This window comes from Vanellus vanellus (assembly GCF_965231255.1).
Source record: "Vanellus vanellus genome assembly, chromosome: 24".
Taxonomy (NCBI): domain Eukaryota; kingdom Metazoa; phylum Chordata; class Aves; order Charadriiformes; family Charadriidae; genus Vanellus; species Vanellus vanellus.
This window is the reverse complement of record NC_138929.1, coordinates 5,416,490-5,428,711: the sequence shown is the minus strand read 5'-3', so window position 1 is coordinate 5,428,711 and position 12,222 is coordinate 5,416,490. Positions and strand designations below refer to the sequence as shown.

Here is a 12,222-nt window from a genome sequence, read left to right as displayed (position 1 = left end):
GAGTTTTAAAATCTGTCCTTTTAATGAGTGCGTGTTGTCAGTGGCTTCAACTTCAATTCATTTCTTAGGTGCTGCCTAAGGCAAACGTATTTGATTTTTATATCCTTCAGCAGGCCATGACTGCTCATGGGTTATGTGGCAAAGTAAGTTGATGGCTTCTCTGTGTGCTGCAAGGAAATAAATAGGGTCATTTTCTTTTGCCTACTCTTACTAATTGGGAGAAGAAAAACTTATGTGGGGGAATGAGGGAAAGACTAGGATTGGAGCAAAAGATGTTATCTTGAGCTTCTAACCGGTGCAAGATCCCTGTGCATGAATTTGCCTTTGACAAATGTAGTTGAGAGCAATCCAGGAAGTAGCCCATTTCCATGGCATGTATTCTAACTTAAGGATTAATCTTAGATGTTCTGAAATCTATTATTATTGTTTAGACATCCTCACTTATCATTAGATTAGGGTTAAACTTCTGGTATGGGCACAGCACAGGAAGAATACTGCTCTTACCTCATTGGCAAGACTTGCTGACCTCTTAGTTGAGCAAAGTAGGAGCATCAGAACTGTGGGGTTGTTTGTTTGTTTTTTTTTTTTTTTTTTCCTGCTTATGTGAGCAGGGAAGGGAGGAGAAAACGCATTAAAAAGTAAATCGAATGGCATTGGTTCCATTTTTAGAAGATCGCAGGAGAATCTGAACTTCCATGTGAATTTTTGGAACTCGTGGTAAGTTAATTTTATGTAGACCTCCTTTCCTCTCTTGGTTATATCTTTCCCTACTTTGTGTTTTGTCACTCCTGTTTTCTTCTTTTGTGCAGTGGTGTTCTCTGTTGCTGAGGGTAACTGGATAAGAAAGGAAACACTTTATTCCCCAGTCCCACAAACCATGTCTAAGGTATCTCGGCTTCTTCTGAGTCTCCCCTTCTGAAACAAAACCAAACCCTCCTAACTAGTCTCCTAACACCCACTACGTGGGGGTGTAGAGCTTTAGGAATTCATCCGATCAAAAAGCGCTATTGCAGTTCTTGGCCAACACTTCCTCAGTTGACACAAGTTTGGTTTTTTTCCCTAACATTTTAAACCCATAGCAAGTCTTGGTACTTTCCACCTTCGGTCAGGTCTACGAGCAATTAATTAATTTGAGATTTTAGCCATTCAGAGTTTTAAAGCCAGAAATTCATATTAGGATGTCTGTGTTAAATATCCAGGTATCACTTATGTTTGATTTCTGTCATTTGACCCAGTTTTGAGCCCACAAATTAGCATTTGGCTGCAGTATCTCTTTCTCCTGACAGCTGGTGATGGTGAATGTTTTCTTTTGTAGATTGGTCTGATAGTTTGGCCACTAAAAGGTGTATTTTCCTTTGCTTCTAGATTTTTCTGTTTTCAGCTTTTAGCTGTTGTTTCTTGTTATGTCCTTCTCTGCTATGCCAAAGCACACATTAGTACACTGCCCCTTCCTATGTTAGGGCATATATAAGATTTCTGTCTTAGTCCTAGCATCTTTTGAGAGCCTTAACGGTCCGATCTCTGAATTCTCTTATTCTAGGGCATTTTGCTCTTTCCCTTTGTGTTGTTTATGGCATCTTAAAGTTTTCCACATTTGTGACTTGAAGACTTGCATAGAGGAGTCTTGCATAGACTCCATCTGTATAATATACAGAGGTAAACATCTTTTTTACTACTTTATTCTTATTTGCTGTTCCTCTGTTACACGCCCTTGGACTGTATGTTTATCCTTTTCGCTACTGTATTGCATGGAGAGGTTTTAACTTGGATTTCTCCTGCCTGTTCAGGTGCAGCTGTGTGCCGCAGGTGTGTTTGTACAGGGCTCTGTGAAAACAGACTTTCTGTTAGTGAGTTCAAGCCACCCTTAGGCCAGTCAGATTGCTCTGTACAAACACACTGTCCCCATGGTTGTTTACCATTTATTGGGCTTCATGATCTGCAAACGGAGTCGGCAGTTGCTCTATTTCCTTGCTGGTCATTGATAAAAATGTTGAATGGTACCAAGTCTTGTAGAATGGGTGCTCTTGAGTGAGGTTTTCTGTGACGTTTTGGTTTAGAAACAATCCTTTATCAAGTCAAACACTGTATTAAGAAGAAAAGAAAGCCTGCACTATGAAGTCTTGGAAGTTTGTGGTGGTAAATAAATTGTACCCTAGATAGCAGGACTAGGGCAGTGATGGTCCACCTGTTCTCAGCACTGGTGAGGCCCCACCTCGAGTGCTGTGTTCAGTTTTGGGCCCCTCAGGACAAGAAGGACATTGAGGTGCTGAAGCGTGTCCAGAGAAGGGCAGCAGAGCTGGTGAGGGGTCTGGAGCACACATCTGGTGAGGAGCGGCTGAGGGAACTGGGGGTGTTGAGGCTGGAGAAAAGGAAGCTGAGGGGAGACCTCATCGCTCTCTACAGCTCCCTGAGAGGAGGGTGTAGCAAGGGGGGGTTGGTCTCTTCTCCCAAGTAACTGGCAATAGGGCTAGGGGAAACGGCCTCAAGTTGTGCTGGGGGAGGTTTAGGATGGAACCCTTTATGGAAGGGGCTGTCAAGCATTGGAACGTGCTGCCCAGGGCAGTGGTGGGGTTGTCATCCCCAGAGGTATTTAACATGGTGCTGAGGGACATGGTTTTGGCAGTGTTAGGTTGATGTTTGGACTTGATGGTTTTAAAGGTCTCTTCCAACTTAGATGATTCTATGATTAAATGACTAGCACCCTATCCCATCAGAGTATTTTCTCTGTCTGTTGTTTGAAAGTCCTTGTTAGTCCTGAAGACACAGGTGCTGGAAGCTGCAGTGTCTTCTGTATTGAGTTATGTTAAGAAATGGCTAAGAGAAAATTGGGGGAGTGAGATGGATGCTAATACTCTTCAGTGCAGTTGCTGGAAGCATTGAAGAACTGAACAGCATCCCTCATGTGCTGGAACAGATTTATAGCTGGCGTTGGTAGCGGCAGAAGGAATCTGAAAGACATTAAATTGTTCTTGTTTGGTGCCAAAGTATGCAAAGCACAGCGAGGCAGGGACCTGCCTCTGGCTTCTACTCCTTTTTGTACAAGCTGTTTATCTCTCAACCATAGAACGTGTTTTTAATTGGACAGCTCTAACTAGGTGTTTATATGCACATTTTCCTGGTTTAAAGCTCTTGACCTATGAGTAGTCTTGAATGTGTTCTGGAGGGTGTTTTTTCAGTGTTTTTGGACTTAACAGCTAGGACTTTGCCATCCAAATTAACTTTTAGTTTGGTAAACAAAAGGTGCCATCAACTTCTCAACGTGTAATTACAAGGTGCTTCTTTCAAAAGTTGCCAATTTAAATTCATATCCAAATCTTCAGTGATTGCTTTTGTTGTATTGACTTGAGAGGATTTTCATTTTAAGTACTCTCAAAATAATTGATGTGTGTGTTTGCCTACGGTGAGGTTTTGCTGCAGCTTTCACAAAATGTTGCCTGTAAATATTAAGCTATTTTGGAGGGTGTGAAGATGCACAGTGTCTGTACTTACCTGCTTGTATTGCTTATTTACAGGTAAGGGACTGGGAAAGCGATTTATAATATGGGGAGGGCTATGAGAACAGTAGCTGTCATTTGTGAACGCTTTACCTCTGTGTTGCTAGGAAAGGATAACTGATTTTTTTTTTTTTGCGTCTTTACAGTCACTACAGGGAACAACAGGAAAAAGGATGACTTTGTTCTGGGAAGCATTAACAAAGGCTTTCCAGGTACCAGTGCAAAGTTGCTTTTGTATTGCTTTTTATAGTTATAGTTTTGAAAAACCACATGGCCTTTAAAATGATCCAAGCAAGCTTCTAGTGTGAGCAGGGTGGGATGGAGTCATCTTCTAGGTGCGTGTTAGTCTTAAAAATGTATTTTCTTCTGGGTGCATAATGAATATTCAAAAAACACTCCTAAGCTATGCTTTCCTGGAGTTGTTTTTGAATTCGCTGGATGGATTTCTAAACATCAACACGCTTGTCTGCATCAATTACGTTTTGGAGATCTTCCATGGTATAGAGTCATCAGGTCCTGCTTAGCTTAAAAGGGCAGCATAAATTACTGTGAGATTTGTAGTCAGTGTACATAGGGCAGTGTGGATCTTGCAGAGAAATTATAAACCCGTTATGTTTTGATTGTGTGTAATAAACAGTTGATTAGTTATGGTGAGCTGGATCTGGTTTTAGCACCTTCCCTTTCCCATCCGTGTTGCCTGAAATTTGCTGGTGAGGTTAACATGATGTAGCTGATAGAGCCCCGAAAATGAACAAAATCAAATATGGTCACTTAGAGCTTTCATAGCTGATCCTTGCCTGGAGTCAGTGTCTCTTCTCCTGTCTCTGCTCTGCCTGTAACCCTATAGCTGTCCTCGGTGGTATGTATCACCTTCGGGTGACGAGAGGTGGGTCAGGCAAGCCGGGGTTGTGCAAAACTGGCCAGTCTGGTAACAGCTGACCAAGCCGACAAGATTTTTAAAAAGAGAACTAGACGCAAAATGCAACACACAATGAGATGAACATTGATTGTGGTTTGCTGAAATTCCTAGTCTCTGGGTTGGGCAGGAGTCTGGTGCTCTGTCAGGTCCTCGCAGGGTGATTGTTGTGTCCATCTTGCTTGGCCCCTGCACTGGTGCTGGGCTAACGATGTTCTGGATGCAGAGTGCTTGCAAGAGTTGTGCTAGGAACTGGTCAGCCATCTCTGGGAAAAGCCGATGGACGTTAAGGTGTCTTGTCCTCCTAAAGGTCTCATAACTGCTCAACTCCCCTTTTAAAAAAGGAAATCTTAAATTTCATAGGATACTTGTTTCCTTGTTTCTGTAATCACTAAGTCTTTTTTTTTTTTTTTTTTTCTCTTGAGCTGTGGAGGTGCCATATGCATGCAGGCAGTGAGGATTTTGGAGACGTGGCATTTGCTCACTTGTGTTCAGATACTGCTTCGGTTTCCTCAACCGTTGAGACCTTGCATCTGTGCTGACCTGTCCTGGGATGGCTGCAGGAGACATTGGCTCTGCTCTGCAGCCGTGGGAGCAGAGGCTGGAGGGCACTGCAGAATATTCTGTGATTTGTAGCTAACGCAGACTGCTGTGGCTTTATCTGCATGAGAAAATGGCCTTTTTTGTGGGTCCTTATTTATCTTTTTAGATATTCCTAGTGTCTTAGCTGCTGGTTTACAGCCTAATGCTTTCAGAGCTTTCAGGAATGGGGAGTGGGCTTGGTTAAATGTTTTGAAGTGACACTTGTGGGTAACAACCCTGAATTTTATGGCTTAACATTAATATTTTTGGGAGTTTAAGGTTTATTGATTGATGGATCAATAGAATATGCAGAAGTGGTGCTGATTTGCTTTAGCGTTTTAAAATGCCATTTCTAAAGTAAATGCAGTATAAATGTTATTTTCTTGAGTCTTTTCCTGATGTTCTGGTAGTGTAAAACTGATTTTTGAATGTCTAAGGAGCACACTGTGCTCTTTTCAAGTGCAGTTAAGCAATCATGATCACGCTGTGCTCTTTTCCAGTGCGTTTAAGAAATAATGATGGTGAGCATAGTGAGGCTTTTCTGCAAAATTACTTTCTTTAGATTGTTATCTGCGTGGTCACGGGAGCACGTGTTTCTGTGCACCTTCCTAAGCTGGTTCTGAAATTCAGTATGGACAGAAATAGATGGTTTCTGCTTTGACATCTCAGCAACTGCATTCTGCATGTTCCCTCCCCAGTCATCACTGATTTTAGTGCTCTTAAGGCATAGGCACGGGGTTTTATGGTGGAGTCTTTTCTTATTTTACTCTGTTCACACCGTTGAAGGCGTCGTCCCTTGCAGAGCAGGCAGCACTTTCCCCAGGTATTCTCATTCTAGCCTCTTCTTATCCGACTTCTGTTGGGTTTTGGAGCTTACATCATCTTCTTTCATATTAATAATAATGTTCGTGTAACTGAGCTTTTTTGTTGAGCAGTAACTGCAAGGACAGCTGAATGAAGGCATTATGAAAGAAAACCATTGCTTTCACGTCTCCATTATACTACTCCTTTGTTGTAGTTTTCTCCCATCTCGGCATGAGAGCTGTGTTTCAAGGTTTGGCCTAGCTACTGAAATGTAGACTGCCACATCTACTTTTCTTTTGAAATAATACATGGATAACTTGGGGCTGTTCCTAAAAGAAACAACTAATTCCCATCAGGAATGTGCGCTATATGGAATGTATCCTGCGCGCTGACATCTTAATATCCTCAGTGCTTGGACAGATTGGAAAGAACCGTCCAGTAATTAATATTCAGGGAGGTCTAGTAGCCTTGAAGCAGTTGAAGTGACTCATTGTTCTTTCCTCTTTGCATCGATGATGCTGTAGGTGACTTAGAAAATGCTGTGCTCGGAAGTCAGGTCTGGTTTTGGATACACCCTTTTGGCGGGGTGAGAAGGAAGGAGAGAGCATGTTTTTCTTCTGCCTCGTAGTTGTGAAGATGCTTTTAAAAGGGTCTTCCCCCCCCTTTATCCCCCCCCGCCCCAGTAATATCTGTGTGTCCTTAGGTGCTTTGTCTTTGCCCACCTTCATGAAAAGGTGCCTCGTGTAGGGGGGAGAATTAAGTCTGCAATACTAAGCTTGCTCTGATAAATGGGCTTAAATCAACAAACTCTCATTTCAGTTGCGCTGAGTCATTTATTGGCAATAATTCTTGCCACTAAAGATTTTTGGGATGAAAGTGTGATTAAGTTCTTAAATTTTTTTTTAATTATAGTGATTGGGTCTCACTGCTACAATGTTCAGGACCTTATAGGTAAGAAAGAAACAGCGGTGCTCTTTCCCTTAAGCTATTTAACTCAAATTATTTCAGAAAATGCAGTGACTCTGCTATGTTTAATCTTAGACAAAATGGCATTTGTTGGACCAGAGCTCTGAAGCATTTACCATCCAAATAAGGGAGAATAAGGGTCTAAAATCCTGCATGGAGGCAGCTTTTGTTAGTTGATTTTTCAAATGCTGTATTCATAACTCAGCGGTTAAGTGTGCGAGGGCTCCAAGATGGAAGGTTTGGCGAAGAGTTTCATGCAAAGATCAAACAATGAGAAAGTGGAGGAGAGAGGAGAGGACATGTGACTGTGAGTAACTGAAATGGGTAGTTAGCCAAAGTTCAGATGATATTACACAAAAAATTACAGGACCCAAACATACCAGCTCCTGGAGATGAATGCAAGAAGGAAACTAAATGGTGTGAGTGGTGTATAATAAGGAATGTTTAGACATTGAGGGCCCGTCCTTGCTTCTCATCCAAGTAGTAAAAATATATTGAATTTCAATATGCGTATAGTGAAGCACCTAGCGTCGGAGCACTTGCTGTGGCACAAAGTGATAGCAATAAATGATGCTTAAGTGGAAGCCTCTCATCTTATTTGCTTTGCTATTTCAGGATAGCATCTGTAAGAAAGTGATATAAGCAGTGCAACACGTCTTGCTTCACAAAGCAGAAGTGAGGAAGCCTGAGGCAGCTTTAAAATGGAGGGGCAGAGGATGGGAGGGAGAAGGGCACTGCATGCAGCCCTGAAATCCTCCTCCACGGGAGTATTTGGAAACTTTGTCATTAAGCTAGCAGGGCCAGGATTGTACTGTCATACAGGGGAGAAGGTTTGGAAATAGGTTTTGAACTGCGCTGTGTTAAATGCAGCTGTTATTTTATGGCCTGGTATCCATTTTGTAGGGATTGAATTCTTCACTTAAAGCTTTTCTCTGAAGAGGGAAGCATCCCTCAAGTCTGCAGAAGACAGATCAAAATCATTAAAATGTGGTCTGTGCTTATGGTTTATGTTTGCCAGAAATGTAGTTTATTCTCAGCAGATTCAACATTTAGGGTTTAATTAATTGTTAGATTTAAATGTTAAAGTATTTTGTCTTCCTCTGATTCATTGTCTTAAGATACAGCAAACCAGAAATGTTATATGGATCCATTTGACGTGCCAGGTTGAAGGATTGGAAAAGAAGGAAAACAGATGGAATTCCCCCCAACTTGTTCCTTAGCCAGCTTCAGGGATGAGGAAGCGAAAGGACAGACTGTGCTGCCTCCAGCCCCCCAGAGTCCCAGCTCCAAAAGGCCCGTGATCGCCACGATGGTGGACAACATCGCTTTAACAAGCTATTTGTCCTGGCCCTAGAAGCGAGAACCGTTTTTCTCCTTGCTCATTAGGCACCATTAGGCTGAACGCGCTCATAAATTTGACCTCAGCATGACCATTGGATTATTATCTTCTTGCTATTTTTCCAGGGTGAGCTACTTTATGGTGGGAGGAAAATGTCTCCTGTGTCATTTGTTTTAAGTATTGATAGAAAAAGAACAGTCTGGGTGATGGGTATCGATTTCAGTTCAGTTTGGACACTTTGTTATTCTGATGCCTTAAATTACCCAGTCTGTAACAGTCAGCTTCCTAATGTAGCAGGCAGGTTGTCAGCATCCCACCAGGGCTTGTTCCTGTCTGCAGGGGTGGCATTTGCATGCCCAGGAGTTCAAGGTGAGGGGAAGTGCCCTGCCTCTTCTGAAAGCTCTAGTACTTTGTAAAAACAAACAACCTGTTTCCACTCCCATTACCAGTAATAAAAGCCCCAAAGTAAAGTAGATAATAAAACCCAAAGTATATAGATATATAAAAGAAACTCAAAAATACATGAAGTGGATAATAATGGGCTCACTAGAACTCCGAGAATGCTTTATTTGCTTTTTGTTGTCTTTGCATGTCTGTGACGTGGTGAGTGCGTTCAGCCTTTTGCATAGTTTCTGGGAGGAGGCATTGTTTTTAAGCACAGAAAAATCGAGTTGTAAGGCCTCAAATCAGCAAGGTGTGCTTTCAAATGGGAATTGACCCTTGCCTTTGTAAAAACAATTTTAACTGCCTTGGCAGGCAGCGCGCTGAAGGAGATGGTGAGTAGGCAGAAATATTTTGCCAGCTCCAGGTAATTTACTTGAAATATTCTGAGCTATCTGCAGGCAGCAAATCACACTGTGAAACTGGGTGGGGGGGAAGCATGTCTTTGTTTCTGCTGAGAGTGTTTCAAGTGTTTGTTAACTAGACGGTACATGGATTTCATTTTTATATATGAAGTCGTAGTAATGTGTTTTCACTAGCATTCAGTCAACAGTGCAAATACATTATCAGCATGTGCACTCTTGACTGCTTTTGTTCTTCTGGGCACTGCTTTTTGGGAGGCTGCGTTGTCTCCTTTGTGCCGTTGAGGCAGGTTTTATGTTGTCTTCTCCCTGCTGGGCTCCCTGACTTCACAACACATGCATGTACAGTCTGTACATCTGCCCTCTGCCTGTCTCCAAGAATTGCTAGCCTTTTTAAGCAGCTCAACGTCTGTGCGGGCATGGTAAGTTTGCCTTCAGTTTGCTCCTTGAAGGCTGTCCAAAAAAAATGGATGGGAGTGGATTGCTGCCTGCAGATTAAGCCCCAAATTTGCTCTGGAGAGGCCGTGGGAAAGCAGACTACTGGGAGCAGAGCGTGGTCGGTGTGAATTATCGCTGTGGACGGCAGATGATGTATAGGCTGGCAGTTGGGGCACCAGCATCAAAGCACATTCTCTTGGCAACAGGTTTTTGTCAAGATGGTCTCTTGCAGATTTGCATCACTGGATACGAACGCACGTTCCAGAGGATTTTTGGAGGCTGGTGCCTGGCTTGTAAAATTCCAACAGGCAGTCCGTTACCACTATAATTTGCTCTTTCGCATGCTGGCTTTCATTAAAATTCTTGCAGAAAGAAAAGTTGGTGTTGGTAGAAGGGAGGAGAGTGACAACATGTTTCTCTTGGCTGTGGTGCTAGGTGTTCCTGCTCAAAGTAATTGTGGTGTTGAGATGCAAATAAAAACTGCCAGGTGTTTGGTGTTTGCTGAGCAGCCAAAAGGATTTCAGTGGCATTGCGGGGCTGGGAAAGAAATAGGGGATGACAGCCGAGGCCTCGGCACCTCCTGGGGCTCCACAGGGCTGTGATGCTGAGCAGCGCCCAGGGTATGTAGGAGAGCCTGCTGAAACGATGCCCTTCAACAGCTTTTGTGCTCATCTCAACTGCAGGCATCTCTCCTGTTTGCTTTTGAGTTTGCAGCTCGAAAGGCAGATTTTTTTCATTTTTTTTTTTTGCTTTCCAGGTCTGTGCTAGCGAGGGTGGATCTTAGTGCTACATCATTGACCTCTTGAATGGCCAAAAATGGTTCACCACGTTTGCAATTTCAGGAATTTGAGGTTTCGTAAACCTCTGAAATTACAACAGAGCTACAAAGAGATTCCCCCCCCCCCCCCCCCCCCCCCAAATGACCATCACCACTGGTGAGCCAGCAACAATGGTTATTCTGGAGGCCAGAGACTGCCATTAGCCTTCCTAGCTCAGGAGCCCTGTACACTTAATGTCTTGGCAAAAGCATGGAAAGATTGGCCTTTGCCATAGGATATGCTTGAGGAGGGTTGCTCGGCTTAATTTCTATTCCAGTGGCTGTTGTTTGTGGGTTGTACCATGCTTAGGTGGCACTGTTGGGGAGGGGAGAGGCTGCCCTGTTCAGAAATCAGCAATCTACAGGTATGTGTGATGTACGTTGGTGGAGGCTGGGCACAGGACACCATAATAATAATCCTGTTTAATTTTCCTGTCTACTTTAGTTATTATACATGGCCAGTCTATAGAATTAAAGATGTTTCATGGGGTTGCTCTGGGAGCATAAGGAAGTGAGATGCTTGGATTTATTGTTCTTTGTAGCATTTTCTTTGCTGTTTGAGTATCTGGATGCTTTATTAGTGCATTTCCCTGTGTATCCTGGTCCATCTCTCTTTCCTCAGACAAGTTCCTCAGTCCTGTCACTTCTTGTGTAGCAGTTTTAGGTGCTGTGCTCACAAATGCTTTAAGCTGGTACGGCTGGAATAAGCAATTCTGCGTGTGCATCCCGCAGTCTTTGTGCCACTGTATGTGCTTGTGTGGTCAGCTGGTGCGGGGGGGCTGCTCGGGGTTGAAACTAACGGCTTTTCTGTGTGTTGGGGGATCACTTCCACTAATGGTTTGCTGTGCAGCTGCCTAGATTCAAGGAAGGGGCTGCTCCAGTCCATGAATAAGTGCTGTGGCTGGGAGGAGGGGTTTCTTTTGGTACCACTGTGGGTTTTTGTTGACTTAAGGTGTGTGAAATTACATGTATGCCTCGAGCAATATGGGTTTCCTGCTGCAAGGAAAGCCTTACTCTTCTTTAAAAGAGAAAAGACAACAAAAAACCCCCTTTATAGTGGTGGTGGGGGTCAATTCCTTCTGCTTCTTGTCCTGTGTGGTTTTAAGGCCAGCACTGGTGCTTATGGTCAGCATTTCCATAGACTTTCTAAAGAAAAAAAAACACCTTGAAGTATTGTCATTGTGTCTGATATTTTGCCAACTTCCATAGTTTATGATTATAATCAAATTGGCTTAGTTTTTAGATTTTTTTTTTTTGTCCTTACAGCCTATATACTGAATTGAGCCTGTATTTAATAAGTCCATTTGTTTTGCTAGCAAAATTATGTAAAAAATACCGTATACAAACCTGAATCTTGAAACTAGACTTTTGGAAATGTTTTCTCTGCTGTAGAGCTAACACTCATTTTCTTTTACAGGGCAATCACTTTGATCAATATGAAGAAGGGCACCTGGAGATAGAGCAAGCGTCTTTAGACAAGCCTATAGAATCGGTAAGATACATACATACTTATCAGCATCTTCAACCCACCAAAAATTAGGCCGTGATCGGATGGTACTTGATGTGAATGCAGTCAAATTTGGTAGGAGCGGGCATTGTTTTGTCAGTACAGGGTTAATTTTTTTGTGGTAAATTGCATGCTGAGATTAAGTGGGCCTGGGATTTAATCTTTAAGTAGTTCTAAAACTATAGGTGAGTTTAAATTTTAGTTCAACATGATATTTCGGAAATTATTTAAAATAATACATTCATTCATAGATACTTATTTTGTTAAGTTTTTATACTTTTGGTTGAAGAATCAATTTAAGTCATATGCAGACCTGATGGAATAGTGTAGTAGAATGTATTTTGATCCTTTTTTTAGTTTATATTTTTGGAAAACTACTGGTGTGTTAAAGCGTTAGGATGACATCTGGCAGTACGGAGACACGGATGCATTACAGTATTAGTAGCGCAGTCCTTCCCCGTGAATCTGAAACTGCGCCGTGAGTTTCTTCTGAAGTATTGCTTCACTTTGAATTAGGGGTGGAGAACACAGCCATAAGATGGGGAAAAAAAAAGTT

General features: G+C 42.5%; 1 protein-coding gene across 2 annotated transcripts in view; it reads left to right on the top strand.

Annotated features, from left to right (window-relative positions):
• GPATCH8 (G-patch domain containing 8) overlaps positions 1-12,222 on the top strand; it is a 58,498-nt gene that overhangs the window by 4,928 nt on the left and 41,348 nt on the right. For both annotated transcript variants that reach the window (XR_014270017.1, XM_082494866.1), the window contains exon 2: positions 11,577-11,651. Coding sequence is in view for 1 of the 2 variants with exons in the window: in XM_082494866.1 (XP_082350992.1) it covers positions 11,577-11,651 (75 nt within the window). In the remaining variant the exon portion in view is untranslated. The remainder of the gene's footprint in view (positions 1-11,576; positions 11,652-12,222) is intronic.